This window comes from Crocodylus siamensis, chromosome 11 (assembly GCF_052110815.1).
Source record: "Crocodylus siamensis isolate JL-2025a chromosome 11, ASM5211081v1, whole genome shotgun sequence".
Taxonomy (NCBI): domain Eukaryota; kingdom Metazoa; phylum Chordata; order Crocodylia; family Crocodylidae; genus Crocodylus; species Crocodylus siamensis.
Window position 1 is genome coordinate 8,332,370 of NC_143405.1, and position 16,408 is coordinate 8,348,777.

The following is a 16,408-nucleotide window of genomic DNA, read 5'->3' on the forward strand; positions in this document are numbered from 1 at the left end:
CAGACCACCTTTGCCCCGAGGTCTCCAAACTTAGTTACAGAGAAGCTAGTAAGTAGGGGTCATACCAGGACACACACAAAAAAACTCCTGCCTTAAAGCCCACCAATCTTCTGAAGGCACTCGGGTTATACTTAATAGCCGCTATCAAGTGTAAGGCATACTTTCTGTAAGGCATTGGTTTCAAGAACTTCTTCAAGTACTCTGGGAAGAGACTAGAACCTAGTGATAAAGGTAGAGCCTCTCTGTGTGCCGCTGAATGTTCTTTGTTCTGATATGTATCAATTAAGAGGATAATTGAGTCTTCCTGATTCTGCTGGAGCTGCACTGAATGCCAGCACAAAGTGGAAAGTTGCTGTCGTGTTTCAAATTAAAAACAGGGAACTCACAAGGAACAGCTATTACTTTCTCTACACCAGAAGCTTTTCGTACCCAGTTTCAGCCAGAGGATGTCTACACCTGGAAGATCTCGATTCTCTATTTTGCCAATCTGCCACATTACCTCCAGGTATCATGGAAGATACTGACTCTTCTGCAATGAGGCTTTCAGTTACTTTGACAGGACAGTGAAAGTTGTAAATATGTCATCCACATTTGTGTCAATATTCCCACAAAAAATATCTTAATATCATAAAAAGGAGTGATATTTTATTACAATGGTGTAGTTTCTGGTCTTATATGTATTAGTGCAACAAATAAAGGTGCCCGCAGAAGACAAAGCAAAGAGCAAGTAAATTAAAAGCAGCAGTAGTTGTACACCCCACAACATTGTCCTGCAATAGTGCTTCATGCCTGGTCCACCCCTATAACTAGAGAATACAGTCCTCAAGCTAATTCAAGACTAATTAAAGGCAATTAGGTTCCAAATGTGGAGAGAGGTTTCCCCTCCCCTCCCCTCCTCTAGTAAAACACGGTTCCAAGAACTGTATTGAGATCACCAGCTTATTTAACCACAGGCAATTTAACAGCTGATAAGGACTGGAAAGTATTACTGCTTAACAACCCGGAGAGTGTGCCGCCGTGGCACAAAGCAGGATGCCTGAAGTAGTGAAAACTGATGAGTTGACTTTGCTGCATGAATGCTTTTTATTTAGTGATCAGCCTGACAGGCTGGCATATTTGATAGAATTTTCAGCTGGTACATTTTTATAAGGTCAGTTATACGATAAAGCTGTAAAAGCTGTTGATACACAAGACAATAGGGCACCTCATGAATTATAGATAAAAATCGATACTACAGAAGTAAAACTATTTAAGGCTAAGGTAGTTATATCGTTCGAGTTCAAGGTAATGCTCATGTAAGGTAAGTTTCACTTTTTCAGCGCAAATAGAGGCCTCCCATCGTGGCTGAAGAATGATGAGGGAGACGGTCACCGAGGCGAGAGATTTAGTTAAATCAATTTCATATGTTACAAAGTTAAGAACATAGAAAAGGTCACTTCTCCAACCTCTCCCAAGAAGACTGCTGGCAGAAGTTTTTGGCACTGCTATTTGGTGGCCTACAGAGTCTCAAAAGCAGAGCTTCAGAGGCACTTGCGCTTTTGGGGAAGCAAAATGCTAAAGAACTTCTGAATCCTCTCCAGACTACTAAGCAAATTCTGTGGTTTAACTCCTTGAGGAAGTTCAGCAACAGCTGATGTCCAACATCATTTTCAGATTCCTTTCACCCTAGCATGATGATGAACTGTTTCCATGGAATCCTGCTTCCTGCTCCTTAGCAGTGAAGGGAAGACACAATCAATGCAGTAAAAAGAAACAGTTCGAAGATGTCCATGTCCCAGCCATGCTGTTAACTGAGATGAAACACCTGCAATTCCACAGGACTTAACTGGATGCATTTGGTGAGCTTCTCCTCCCCCATACTGCCTTTTTCCATGACACAAATATCCTATGATCCCCAGTGCCAGTCATTCTCTCCTCCCCACCTCTTTATTTATTTATTTTTTAAAACCCACATTCTCTTGTTTAAGTGATCAGCACATGAGGGCTTCAAGGTCATTACCACGACAAAAGGAAGAATCAGGTTTGCAGCTGGTGACAGAGCCTAACGATAAGACAGAAATCTATGGAATGAGCTGAGTCGGCTGCTGTCTGGGGGATATGAAATATAGGAAGGCCAACAGTTTCACTGAAATGCACAGGAACGTTAGGGCTGCTTGACACTGTAAATTAAATACAGGCAGCACACGTTTGGGGGCTTCTGTTGAGGAAGGCAGCTAACGTTTCTGGGGAGGTCTGCCTCTAGAGAATATTTAACCCCAGGTAAATGGAGAGCGAGTCTACTGTTAACATATTCCAATGAAACAAGTTGCCAGAGAAACTGGAAAGCAAAATTAATCCTGAAGGACAGCAACTCAGGGGACTAAGCCTGGAGAGGTATGCTAAAGAGCAGATGGTTTTAGTCACAAAAGAGGGTATAAACAGAACAGCTGGACAGCTCACACAGACCCATAGTTCATTAGCAAAGAGGTGTTGTCCCTACACAGAAGTGGACGTGTACACAAATATGAGTAAATGGGAAAAGGAGCCCACATGCCGAAATTTAAAGTTTGCCAGTTAGACATTAAGATACAGAAAGTGCAGTAGCAATTAAAGGATAAGACCTGGAACCCCAGAAGAACAGGGCTGGACTAGCATAGATTTTATTTACACCAAAACATAGCAATGAAGAATGAAGTCAAGAGCAGCACAGATGATTAGACTCTAAACCAGAACCTAGGGCTTTCCTTTGGTTAGATAAATCCTGTAGAATATCCCTAAATAACTTGGGGAAGATGATACCTGCCACCTCTCCCCTACAAAGGGAGGACTGCTAATACCATGCAGCTACTCATTTCTTCTTAACTCCCCCAAAGACAACTGCAGTAACAGGTTCATCAGATCACAGAGAACAGTACTACTGCCCCCTACGGACAGATGTGCCTTGTTGCAAGGGCTATTTAAGGGAAGAGATTTAAAAAATGTAAAGAAGGAGAAGCATTCACGTACCCGATTACTGCCGAAACAGCGGGTGTTGAGGCGCTGTTCTTTAGTTCCCGCACATTTACCACCTGAGGGACATTCTTCAGCGTCGATTCAGTCAGGGAAGTGCTCACAGCTTTAAGAAAGAACAAAGATGAATCCCACACATGAGGTGAAGTCTTCACTTTGTGCATGGTGTGTACAGGTAAGGAGAGAAGCAGCTTCTCAACTAAGCTCCATCTAGAACAAACAGTTTAACTGTGAACACACCTAGAAGAACAGGAAAGCAGCTTGTACTGCACTAGCTACAACGGAACTGCCAACTTAGACATAAGCACCAGGAAACCTGGGGCTAGAGCACCAGTGTTATTCTGAATAATTTAATACAAAATAGAGATTTACAGCTGGCACAGCTATGATATGTAGAAAGATTTGAATGGCTACATAGGGAAGACACTGATGATGAAGTAGTATGAATAACGGTCATCAGTACTTGACAGATCTCCTTACTCCAGTTCAGAAGTTTGGCTGTTTCACCCCTGGAAGTCCAATAACCATTCTTCCTGTTTGAACCTTCCCCTCAAAGTTTTCAGAGCAGAAAAACAGTCTATACAAAAAGCAACTGTAGGTAACCAAAATTATCCACCAAAATAGTATATACAGACGTACCTGTTGGTTATGAATGACTACCATTTTGGCCTGGGAAACTTGTATTCTGTTTATTTGTGTGCAAAATTGTAGCATCTATACTCTTAGTTCTATGGATTAAACTGGTACTTTTGGCAGGTACTATCACATATCCTACTGTATTGTACTTAAGAAAACTGTTCTATAAAAATACAGCAATACAGTACTTTAAATTATACAACTCTTCAGATAATACAATCCAGTAAACTGGGAGTTCATGTTTTTCCTTGTTAGATTTAGAGACAGTCATATTTAATATAACTTCCCTTAGCCTATGATGAGAGATACATAGGTAACACAAAAACTGACATTTCTAATGCACTTCTCTAGCATGTGCACCTCTCCATCTCCTTTACATGCTCCCATTAACTTAGAAGAACAACTTAGTCAGCTTCTCCCTTGCGAACAAAAAACCAGGGAGTTTCTCTTTAAAAAAATTCCAAAATCTTAGTAGCCCATCCAAGGACTAACCTACCCATCAAGCAGTCATATTTATTATGTAACTTAGAGTGCAGAGCTGGCAAACTGCATCTCTGCTTTTACTCTATATCAATCCTTGGGATTTTTTTTTTTTAAATATATAACTCATTTGACTTCTTAGCTGTGCAGCTTTAAATGTCAGGAACTCCTGAGACCTATATATACATCATATGTACATAACATTCTTTGAAGACATGAAGACATGCGGTCAGCAACTCTTATACCTTTACAGATGAAAAATGGGTAGTTTTGGGTGGGAATTCTTCTTGCATTTTGTTCTGGTAAGTCATTAAACAGAGAAGGAAAAATGATACAGTAGCACTGGGTGAAGAGGCACACGTAGATCCCATCTGCGCCAGACCTGGCTCAAGGCAGGGTCGATGGTTTCTGACCCTTCACAGCATTATGTTACTACTAAATACACATTCACTAAACTGCATGTGTATAACACAGAACACAGACTTGAGTCAACCAAGCTGCATTTGTACCTGGATTCTGGTTTTCCATCTGCCTTCTTAGTGCTGCAGCAGCAGCTGCTTGTGGTGCAGGAACAGTAACGGTAGGAGTGGGGGCCCCATGTTTCACAGTCTTTGTTGCAAGCATTGTACTATCTGCCCCTGGTGGAATGATTTTGGTTGAAGACATGGGCACTAAAAAAAAAAAAAAAAAAAATTAAGAGTTCACCAAAATCCTCCTATTGTTCAACCAATGCATAGAAATTAAGGTAATGTTTCTCAATCTTGATTTAAAGGATCCTGTGGTAGGTAAAGCACAATCAAATGTTCACATTACTTCAATAATATTAAGCCCAAGTTCCGAAGATTGACCTTTCTGCATTTGTAACTGCCCTTGGAGGCTTGGCAATGTGAACTATGACACTACATACCCTTTTAGTCACAACCTGAAGTTGTGACAGACACTACAGAGGTTAAATGCATCAGAAAGATCAAATAAGAAAGGCAAAACCACTGCAAACTACTCACTTAAAGTGCCCATGGAGAGTTGTGGTTTACCCAAGGGTGGAGACTGTGTCAGCAGGCCAGGCTGGATGGAGGCGGTACGGACCACAGGCGCGTGCCGTGAAACCTGGAGTGGAGCAACTTCCTCTTCCTGCTCCAGAACTGGTGAATCCTCATTCTCCAGTGACTGGGAAATGGAGGACGTTGAGCTGATTTCATCTAAATCTTCGTAGAACCTCATCGACAGGAAGGCTGACCGGGAGAGACTAGCTGCAGTGTTGGAAGAGCAACATTATTTTGTCAGTCAAAGCCAAAAGAGGCACAACCTACTCTCAGTGGCTAGGAAAGAGTCACTCTGTTTATACTGAATGAACATAGATTATGAAAGTAAAAGCCCGCTTTAAGTTCAAAGGATTTGGCTTCCCAACTAGGGTGCCAGATGCCACATGGAGCTAATCTGCAATTTCTCAGCCCGTTCACTTTCAAAAATAAAGACGTGTTTGATCATTATACTCAAACACCTAGATGGACATTGATCACGAAAAGGACAAGTACAAGCATGACGTTGGACGATGCACCATCAAGGGAAAGGTTAGTAGGTATTTTGGGATGTAGGGATAAAACTAAGAGAGGGTCCAAAGTGTAAATAAGCAGAAAGACATTAGTTATGGCATGAGGAAGAATCCTCACACCTCCTATAAATGGAGGAAGCTAACAGTATAATACAAACCACTCAGCTTCCAAGATGTTTAGGGCCTTTGGGATTCCACCCTTAGAAGCCTGGATGTCAAAGATGACCAAATAACGTGATGTAGTTCTTGAACTGGCCTCAAGATCTGAGCTGGTGATATTCCAAGGCATTCCAGTGCTACAAGAGCCACTGTTCTGACCCACAGATGTTGCATAGCCAACCTCTGCAGCTCTACCTGATAGACAACTGTTTTACCAGCTGCCCCTACTGCCTTGAAATTCAGCTTACTTCATTTGAAATGGTTTACTAGCATGCAAATTAGGGCCCCACATCTCTACTATTCCTTCCCTGCCAACGTGCAGCGGGCAAAATTTTTCTTTACAGTGGTGAGTGACACCAGATGCATACTACTTGACTTGACTAGTAACCGAATAGGGATTGGGCCAAGAGATCCTGGAAAATCTCTATAGGTAGGTACAGAAGTTACATTTGTCCCTGGACAAGTTATGCCTACGTTCGTTGCAGAATAGAAATATCCTAGGATTGCCATGTACTCATATCACCCTTCTAATCAGGAGTTAGTAAGCGGCTGAATGTACTGCTGCTTTTCTGCTGCTGATTCAAGGATGCAGTCCTGAGATAACCATTCAGATGCACTTTGTGATGTCCTAGGATAAACTGTTAGTACATGTCATCCAGCAAACCTTTTTTAGGGTGTATTCTGAGACAAACAAAATGCCTATTAGTTAGAAAGGAAGGAGAAAAAGATCCAGTTTCTCAGGTTTAAAATGAAGGTGACAGCAATTCTCACTTGCAGGCTTTTGTCCAAATGACACCTTCCCTGCTGTGTGTTTGTGCCATGAGACTGTTCAGGCTGCAGAGCCGCAGTGCAGATAGGGAGGCTGTGGCAGGAGGATCACAAAAGCAGAGAAAGTGCTGTGCCTGTAGTCACCTGCTTTGCTGCTATTATACAGAAAGGTCTGCTACCATTTAATCTGCAAGATGTATGGTGACTTATTACTTCAGAGCACGTAACAAGTAGTGCTTGAATCAGAAATGTTTATACCAGATACTCTGGGATGACGTCAGGTAACACAAATAAAAGAGGAACTTGGTTTAACGTATCTATTAAAAAGTTATTTTGAACCTGGATTTCAAGCTGGAAAGCTCAGTCAGTAAGAAACTCGACATTCAGCTTGAATGCATCTTACCGACAAATGTAGTCAGAGGATGAGAGAGGAGACAGAGCTGCATTTTGATGCACTGCACAATGATGACCTTCCTACAACACTGTAAGCAACATGCAATGGGGATCATATTTCTGGGGAGCTTGAGCCATATAGTGTGTAGCATGATGAGGGGCAGGAGCCTATGACAGAAACTTCTAGGCGTCCTACTTCTCCTCCATTTGAAAGTTAGGTTTTTAAGCACGCAGCACACCTGTGAATGACAATAAGGTGGGCCGACTGAAATAGTGCTATTTGTCCCATCTGTGCAGGAAAAGGAAGCTTCCAGTCAGAAACTAGTTTGACAGAAGCCCCCCCACATCTTTGAAAAAGGTAGGGACTAGGAGAGAGCGCGAAGACTAAAAGAACTATGTTTAGGAATCTATTTTTGTTGTAGACACAGCATGATCCTAACAGTTCCTGGAAAGATGCAAGTATTTCAGATACCTACTGCATCACATATTTACCTGGAGCAGTAGATCTCACGGGAGGAGTCTTCCTTTTGGCTAGAAAATTCCTCAGCTGCGCCTGTTTCACTGGGGACAATTTAGCTAGAAAAACAAGGGGGGGCGGGGACAAAGTCACTATCCTCCAGAGTACCATGGGAATGCCAGTCACAAATCATGTTTAACACAAGCATAGGGGGAAGGGGCAGAACAATTACCAGGTACTTTGGGAAGGGGTTTGACATGCGATTCCAAGGTCGTTTTCATCAAGGCATTTCGCAGACTCTCAAGGTCACTGTCAGAACTGGAATAAGGCAGAACAGTGAAACAAACATGCATGGCAGGAAGAGGAGCCATATGCTGCTCTACCCAAATAGCTGTATAGGAAGAAAAGAGACTATGGGGTTATGTAGAAGACCGTAACTGACCAACTCATCTGAAGAGACATTCTCCAGATGCCATGTACTATTTAAATGCAAGCAACAAAACCTTAAAGTTACTCACAAAGAACATCACCTCCAACCCCAAGGAAAATACAACTGCTGTCTTCAGGGACAATGGTAAATCATGTGGGGGTCCATGCCTTTGCAACATTTACACCATAGCAAGCACATATCTTTCAGAGAATCCAATATACAATAATTAGGTTGTCGCCAATTAAGGAAGAATAATTTTCAAGCCATTATGAAGAACACCTGTATTACTTAGGAACCGAACAAGAATGTTTACAGCCACAGTCCATTCTTGTGGTTGTTCCCAACTCCCAACACATGACATCTCTATCCTCAGATGCTATGGCTTTAAAGGGCAGTCTCCCTTGGACAAATACCTTTCTGCAGCACTATGGGAAGAGCCTCAACTCAAAACACTGCCCTAATTTTTTTTTTGACACACACCTTTGAGCACTACTATGAGAAGTGTCACTGGGGACATGCCACTGAGATGTCTGATTGTACAGGCGGAGCTGCTGCAGACTGTCCACCAGGTGATTGAGCCTCTTCCTCTGCTGGTTGATTATTTCACGATGGTTTGCAAGAGTGTTAAACAAAGTCTCACGCTCAGGAACTACTAGGCGCCTTGAAACATAAGAACAAAAACACAGATTAGAGTGGGAGGCCACTGGATACTTAGCCTGGCTGCAAGCACTTCCCCAACCCCCAAATCATTGACTTCACCTATAAACTTAGGTGGACCTGACCACCCAAAAGGATACTTTGGTACACACACCAAGGCAGAGCAGATTAGCGATGTAATCTTTGTGGTATCTGTCAATCTTACTCAATCTGCTCCTTCACTGCACATGTATTTAAGAAAAGGGCTTCATTACCAACTACCAAGGCTTTGTTCAGTATCTACAAAGCTTGTTTTACAGGCATTCCTGTTAGTGGAACTTGCAGGGATTTGCTGAAAGGCATCTCAAAGCCAACACTGACTAATCCAAACGTGGACTTTGACTCATGCTAGTTTCATTATGAATGCATCGCATTTGAGTGTTAGCAAACCCTTCAAAAAGGCTCTGGAGCACTGAGAATAAGGTCCCCTCTGTCCAGTTAGTGTCAGATGCTCAACTCATTCAGGCACTCCTTAGAGACAGACTCATATTCTATCCTAACTTCAGTCACTCACTTTTGCTTCCTCTTCTCTTCCAGATGCCGGTCCCACTCAAAATCCAGAACGTCATTCACATCCTGAACCGCGAACTTTACATATTGGTGTAGGCGCCGAATTTCCTATTGAGCAAAGCAAAGTCATGTTTCCATTTCTCTTTGGAGGCTCAGCCTCCATGAAGCCAAGTGAGGACCCTTTAAGCTAACTAAAATAAAGCCACGGAGCACATAACCTCATCTAGCCACTTCTCTCTACAGGGGCAGAACCTAATATAATGATAATTTACTTCAGTCATCAGCCCTGCCCCTCATTTGCCTTCCAGAAAATTCCTGACTTGGTCCCAGTCTTCGTGTTTCTCTTCCCCTCCACCATGCCCGCCCCACCATGTTCCTCTTTTAACGTCAGTGCCTTAGGCTCTTCAAAGGGAGGAATAACCTGGGTTTAAGTCATGCACACTGTTCTGAGAAGCAACAGAGAAATAAAGCTTTATGAGAGAGAAACGCTTACTACACAAGTTGGGCAGTGAATTAATACACAACATCGGAAGAAGGATGTGCCACTAAACTAGCATGTGAATTAATATACTCAGAATAGGTATTTATTTCTCGGTACTAAGGAGGATTCCAACAGGTCCAAAACTGCCAATGAACACCAGGTAAAAATGGGGCACTTGGTACAAAGACTCTATACAGATATGCAGTAACATGAGTGAGGAAGATGGACATCTTCCCTTTAAGAGAAATCTGAAACAGGACAGGGTGTTGAACTCTGAAGCGCTGTGTCAGCAGTGCTTACAGTATTCATTTTTAGTAGCACAAACCTGCAATTAGTTCTGTAATAAAAACAACCATCTTCACTTGCGTCTTCAAAGGACTCTCTACACGAACCCTATCATGTCCAAGAAACCAAGCACCACTTACACATTTCAGTTTTAGGGGCATGCTTATTTTATGTTGCCTGAGGGAATACAATACCACACACCCCTAAATACTGCTTCTGTAGAGACAGCGCGCACACATGGGCAGAGTATTTGACCCTGGATTCTTTCTTCTCTTTACAGCATCTGTGAATTCTTGGGAATTTTCCATTGTAATCTTATTTCAGAACACCATTTAGTGTTCTGCTCTGCCAGCCATGAAATTAACCACTATTTTGTAAGGCACAATCAATCATCAAACTGTTCGGCAAAGCACTTGCTACCGATTAAAATAATTCTAAGGAGACCCTTTTACAGAGTATCGGAACAATGAATCCACGCTTGCCAAAGAATATACCTGTACCTTCAACCCCCTGAGCAAACATCAGTGTTTAGAGGAGGGTCCTGGGGAGGCAGGAAGTTTATTCTTGTCTCTGATCTTTGGTAAGGCACTTCAACTTCTATAGCTCCTTGGTTTCTCCATGCAAAATAGGAACTACATGGGAATTTCAGGAGTGTCATATTTTCCAAGGGTTCAACAGACACCGTTAACATTTTTATTCGCTGTACTAGGCTGAGGCAACATTAGTGTAGCAGAACCAAGCTTTGGGTACTACACAAGTCTCAACAGTCTCATTTCATTTTAAACTCCAGCAAACATGCTTTATACCTGAAGTTGTGCTTCACTCTTAGGGTCCAAGGGTTTCTTATAGAGCAAATGTAAATATCCAGAACTATGATTGCGCTCATTCTGTTCTTTAGCCTCTTCTGTTCCTGCAAATCCCTCCAACAGGCTTGTCTTCAGCATACTGACATCTCCATGAAGGGACTGTGAATAGTGAAGTTTTTTGGTTGAAATCTGGTTCATCTCTTAATGCCTTCATTGCCACAAGTACAGACGACATCTCCAATGGCTGCCTACCCTCCTAGGCACCCGGACACACTACATTCACACATACTAGAAGTTACCTCTGTTGTCTCTCTGATCTCTAGGAGAAAGGTGTGAAGATCATCAGACTCTATCCTCAGCATCTTCTTCTCCTCCTCCGTACCCACCTGAAAACAGGCTTTGGAGGTTCGCGCTTTCAGCTCATCTAACTCCTTCTGGAAATGTGCAATCTACAGAATCACAGGGTAAAGAATGTTCAGTCATTGTGACATAATGTGATGTGAAACAAATGCTCTGTTGCCAACTAATATTCCTATGCAGTCCTAAGTTCATGGCACTTTGCAGACAATGGAAGTAGGCCGCCTCCATTTCCTTTACAATCAGAGGGAAAGACAATTCTGGGCTCACAATATAAATAATGCTTTGTTAAAGCAACCATAATGGGCAGATAGACAATATGTACAGAATTGGTTCAGAGTATAATGGTAAGATTTCTAATTTATTGAAGGACACCATTGGGAAATGGATATATTGAAGTGCGATTCCCATATGACAATAAATCCATCTTTTTAGAAAGCAGAAAACACTCCTTAAACATCTCACCTCCTCTCTGATTCCTGCAATGACCAGATCTGATTCCTTCCATTGGTGAACCTGTTTCTCCAACCCAGTGCTGGGCAGAACTGACTTGCCCTGAAAGCAAAGTGCTGAGAATGAAGACTTATTAAAATGGAAACCCTTAATGCCAACAAATGCTTGCTGCTAGCAATCAGACACAAACTGCCCTATGGGATTATTCTGTCAAATGCAAGTATTCATTACTTAGTTCAAAGCAGCGCTGCCAAGATTTAACTCTCAAGACTTTTGAGCAGGCCTTTCAAAATCAGGAACAATCCTAATGCACCCCCCTGCATTACCCCTTTAATTCAATATATTTTTAAGACCTTAAATAATTCAGGCAGTTCAGTGGCTTCAAGGATCCATTCATATGAGAAAGCTCTGATTACAAGCTCACACAGAACTATGCATAATTTTCTACCTCTGTTCATGACAGCAGGCACCAAACCCGTATCAGGTTTCCAACTTTCCAAAAATACATGAAACAACCCTAGCCCTTGCAACTTGTTGTTTTCATCTTTGAACATTTTCTGATTTAACAGCACTAGTTCAGTTTAAGACTACAACAGGTCAGAAGTTAGCGACAGTTTTCAGCTCCTGTAAAATCTGCTCGAGTTCTCTTTACCTGATTGGAGCTTGATTTTGTTGCAAAAGGAGCGATCTTAGCAGCCTTCTGTAGCATAGAAGCTGGAGGTGTGTTCTGAGCAGGGCGTGCCACTAGAGTTTAAGGGAAGAAACATCAGCTATAAACAAACACATACAGGGCTCAAAGTGGAGTGAGACAAGACCATTTTTGGGGATAAAAGAAAGAAGTTGAATAGAGGGTTTAGAGTGTGCCCCCACATGCATTCAACAGTGGCCACATCAAGTCAGTGAGATTTTGCAGCCCTCATTCAGTACACCTGCTCTTGGACTTCAGCCAGCTGGTTCCTGAAAGCCTATTCCCCAATTTCCATAATAACTTTTCTTTGTGGGGAGTTTAAGTGAATTTTGACCCTTATGAAAGTGCGACTGACAGGAATGCCTGAACTGGCCCCAAGGCAAACAGATGCTGTCCTAGTACTCTTCTTCTCCCCACTTCTCTGCCCTTAATACTACTCAATATTGGCATGCAACATTCCTCATTCCAGTTCTGGGACACCATTAGAATAGGCCATCTCCCAAGCCTGACCTACCACTCTCATTTCAAACCTGGGATGCTCATGACCAAAACCAACTGGTCACAAACTGATCTGAAAAATGGGGTAATGTTCACTTATAAATAAGATTAGATTTGCTTCGTTTTTATCACTAGAGAGAAAAGGTCATAAATCAACTCACTGACAAGATCAGAAGTATTTTGGGAAAGTGTGATGTGCAACAATTTCTCTGTGAAGCTAACTATTACACAAAACAATGGAGAGTTTGTACTGTGCCAAACAAAAGGCGCAGAGGGGAAATTTTTCCAATGACTGTGGACTGTCAGCAGAGGCTGATTGTCATGGAAATCCAAGCTCTGCAGCACAGTTTCATCAGCTTAAGGCAGCACAGAGAAAACCTAATGGGTTCACTTTACACCTAGCAAGGTAGAAATCTGCTGAAAGTGGGGACAGCTTTAGGCCCTTAAACTGCATGTTAGGTCATACTTGTTGTAGATGCAGGGGTTGAAGCCTTCAGTGGAGGGGCAGGGGTGCAGGCTGGCAGGGGTGCAGTCTGGCTTCCAGGGCCTCCTGAAGAAATAGGCTTTGAGGTGGAGAATGAAAACATTGCAGAGCTGTTGTGACTGCTGCTGCTAGTAGGAGTAGACATGTCTACAGCAGTGAACCTAGAAGAGAACACAGAATATTTTAGCACTTGCAATTGGCCCCAATTTCTTTTTCTACACCCAAGAGGAAGTGCCAATATCTAGAGGAAACGGTTACCTATCTTTTGGATAAGTAATGGAACTCCATGTCCAGATAGCGGGTACATTCCTAGTTATTAAGGTAAAGTTAGATAGAAACCTTAAGGGAATATGGATGGGACTCCACAGCAGAACAAGCAAGGAGTAGTTTTCAGAGGACAGGAACTCTGCACTAGTATGCTGGGACTGTTGGAAGTTAAGGGCTTTTGCCCATAGGGTGTCTCACGGCTCCTATAATAATGGGAACCACCCAAGAATGTCATGAAGGAGGAACATCTTGCTTCTTGTAGCACACTGATCATATCCAGCACCTGGCTGTCCCTGTACCAGTTGCCAGAACAGACCTATATGGAAATATTTCCCATCAGAACTGCCAGAGTCACGAGAAGAGGTCAGCACTTCATCAAGAAACTGTTCAGCTCTCAGAATCATTCCTTGCCTCTAATTATTAGGGGTGCTGCAATACAACCAGTCCTATCATAGCTACAGGTACATATTAAGTGAAACACTACAGTGGATACTGAAATGTGTAACAGCTGTCTCTTTTAAAGGCCAAATGCTGCAAGACAACAGGAACTGCCATTTATCATCAACCACCATTTCTCACACTGATCGAAAAATGCCTGGCCAGCATGCGATATGTTCAGACTATACTTACTTCTCATTGAGGTTTACTTTAACAGTAGAAGCTGAAGGGGTAAAACATGGCTTCTGTCCAATGGGTGCAGCAGACAGTGGTGGCACAGGTGAGCTCTCTGTAGTCGGTTTAAAATTTGTAGAACCAAAAGAGAAGGAGGCGGCAGAAGTGGCCATGGGGCCTGCAGAGAGGGAAGGAGTTGTGGAAGCTTTGGAAGAAGCGGACGAGAAAGAGAATACAGCTGTTCCAGTAAAACTGGAACCCGGGGCTTGCTTGGACCCATCTGATGCAAAGGGATATGGTGGGGGATCCCCTGATGTTGAGCCAGATGCCTTTACTGCGGAAGGGGTGAAGGAAAAGGTGGCAGCTGCACCCCCTGCAGGAGGCAGAGTCGAGCCCAAGGAAGCAGAAGCAATAGCCGGAGTGGCTTCCAGCTTTGAAGTAGGAGAGGTGGTCGGGGTGGTGGCAGCGCTTCCTGGAGAAACATAAATCGGGGCAGGGAGAAACACAGTTAATGTTCTCTCTCACAGGGCTTGCAATGCTTCCTGCCCAAATATTGTTCCATGCAGATAATAAAATGCCCTGGCACTCTGAATACTGTCAACGTGTGAAAGAAGGGGGAAGAGGAAGTGGGGTTTTACAATCCACAAATCCAACTAACTGAGATACTAAATGCAAGAATAACAGGATTACAGGAAAGTAGGGCTGGAAGGGACCTCACAAGGCTATTGAGTCCAACCCCAGCCAAAGGCAGGATCATCCCTGACTAAACCATCCCAATTAAGTGTCCGTCTAACCCACTCCTGAAGCTCAAGAAGTTTGAGACTCAATCAATGCTACAATTTCCCTGAGTCAAATCTGACTTAAGGGCTTGGGAATTTCTAGTGAAAAGGCTTCCCCATTTTTCTATCAATTGTGATGTGGTCCAGACCATCTTCAATAAAGCAGCCTGTCAAGTGCACAGGTCAGCCAGGACTGGAGCAAGACACAGTGCCCAATGAGAGGGTGAAGCAGAACTGTAGACCTGAAGAAAGTACAGCTTTGTAGTGGAGCAGCACTCCACATATGCTGGGAAGCAAAACAAACAACTCATTACTTTGCCCATAGCAGCAAAGGGAGTCACTGAGTTTACATCTGATATGGTGAGACATACTCACATGCCTATTAAAACCATTTACTTCTCACCTGCTTTCTACAGTTATTGCTGCAGTTTAATAGAAAACTGTTGCTTAAACAAGTCCTTGGATCACAAGCTAAATATTACTGCCTGTGCTGTGGCCCCAGGTAGATATAACACACAGGGAAAAGCTCACACAAATTGGGAAACGAGTCTTTGTATGTCACCTAATCCAATAGTGCCTTGGACCCCTGGAAGTACCACAAGGTGCATTCTTGACGGATAGCGGTACAAGGAGCTGGTTTGCTACGTGCCAGCAGGCCTGTTGTCCTGCATTTAGAAGGTATATCACACTTCAAGTGTACATGCCATGAAACCCTCTGGGGGACATTCACAACAAATGATGTTACATAAGCTCACATTGCCAGTGGAAGCCAAGTGAGCTTCATGCCCAGGTATGTCATAGACCCACAAATGAAAACAAAAAGCTCTCCCCAAAACATGGGTACCCACCTGCCGACTTTGATGCTCTCTCCCCTTCTACTGACAAAGGCTCTGGGGTCACGATGAGTGATCTGATACCTGGGTTTTGATTAATCATATAGAATGGACAGAGCACTCCATCCGTGGACAGCAAGATCAGAACAGGAGCTGGCGCAAGCGTCTTCTCATCACCTGCAGAAGATCACACACGATAATGACACTTCTACACTCATCAGTTTGTGTTGCCACTGATGTCACCACCACAACTTCCTCTCTTACATCTCAAACACTGGCCACTTTTTTCTACCCACAGGCTGCATATACTTCTGCCTCCCTCCCTGTACATGTCTGCTCCATTTGCCCCCAAAATGCACCCTTTCACTTCACTTCCTCTTTCCTATTCTTGACTTTAAGCCTTTCACAGATTCATAGACCCTGAAGGACAGGAAAGACAATTATCATCCTGCACGGCCTGCTGAACACCACAGAGCACATTTCACCCAATAATTCTTGCACCAAACCTACTATTATGCACTTGAGATGTCAGAAGCAACCTGTCTCTGTATCTAACAGCCTAGTTTCTCTTCTTGCAAGCCCATCTCTCCAATCCTCCACTTCCTTCCACTGTCCCCACATGTCCTGCATCTTGCCTGAGACTATAAACTCTTCTGGAAAGGGACACATCTTGCTTGCTTTTGTAAAGAGTCTGAACAAAATGCTACCTTAATTTTAAAAGATGTGTGATGTGGATCTGCAGTAATTAGAACATTTTTAGCAGGGTTAACAACTCAGCTTGAGGCTGCTAATAGGA

At 43.0% G+C, this 16,408-nt stretch overlaps 1 protein-coding gene across 3 annotated transcripts in view; it reads right to left on the reverse strand.

The window, feature by feature from the left end:
* The window catches only part of NUP214 (nucleoporin 214), a 58,499-nt gene that overhangs the window by 30,394 nt on the left and 11,697 nt on the right, over positions 1 to 16,408 (reverse strand). For all 3 annotated transcript variants that reach the window (XM_090021595.1, XM_090021596.1, XM_090021594.1), the window contains exons 11-24: positions 15,628 to 15,789; positions 14,019 to 14,472; positions 13,104 to 13,282; positions 12,104 to 12,195; positions 11,464 to 11,553; positions 10,941 to 11,090; positions 10,642 to 10,800; positions 9,074 to 9,177; positions 8,344 to 8,523; positions 7,666 to 7,751; positions 7,469 to 7,552; positions 5,109 to 5,354; positions 4,614 to 4,775; positions 2,986 to 3,094 (exon numbers count right to left, since the gene is read on the reverse strand). In XM_090021595.1, the coding sequence (XP_089877721.1) occupies positions 2,986 to 3,094; positions 4,614 to 4,775; positions 5,109 to 5,354; positions 7,469 to 7,552; positions 7,666 to 7,751; positions 8,344 to 8,523; positions 9,074 to 9,177; positions 10,642 to 10,800; positions 10,941 to 11,090; positions 11,464 to 11,553; positions 12,104 to 12,195; positions 13,104 to 13,282; positions 14,019 to 14,472; positions 15,628 to 15,789 (2,257 nt within the window). The remainder of the gene's footprint in view (positions 1 to 2,985; positions 3,095 to 4,613; positions 4,776 to 5,108; positions 5,355 to 7,468; positions 7,553 to 7,665; positions 7,752 to 8,343; positions 8,524 to 9,073; positions 9,178 to 10,641; positions 10,801 to 10,940; positions 11,091 to 11,463; positions 11,554 to 12,103; positions 12,196 to 13,103; positions 13,283 to 14,018; positions 14,473 to 15,627; positions 15,790 to 16,408) is intronic.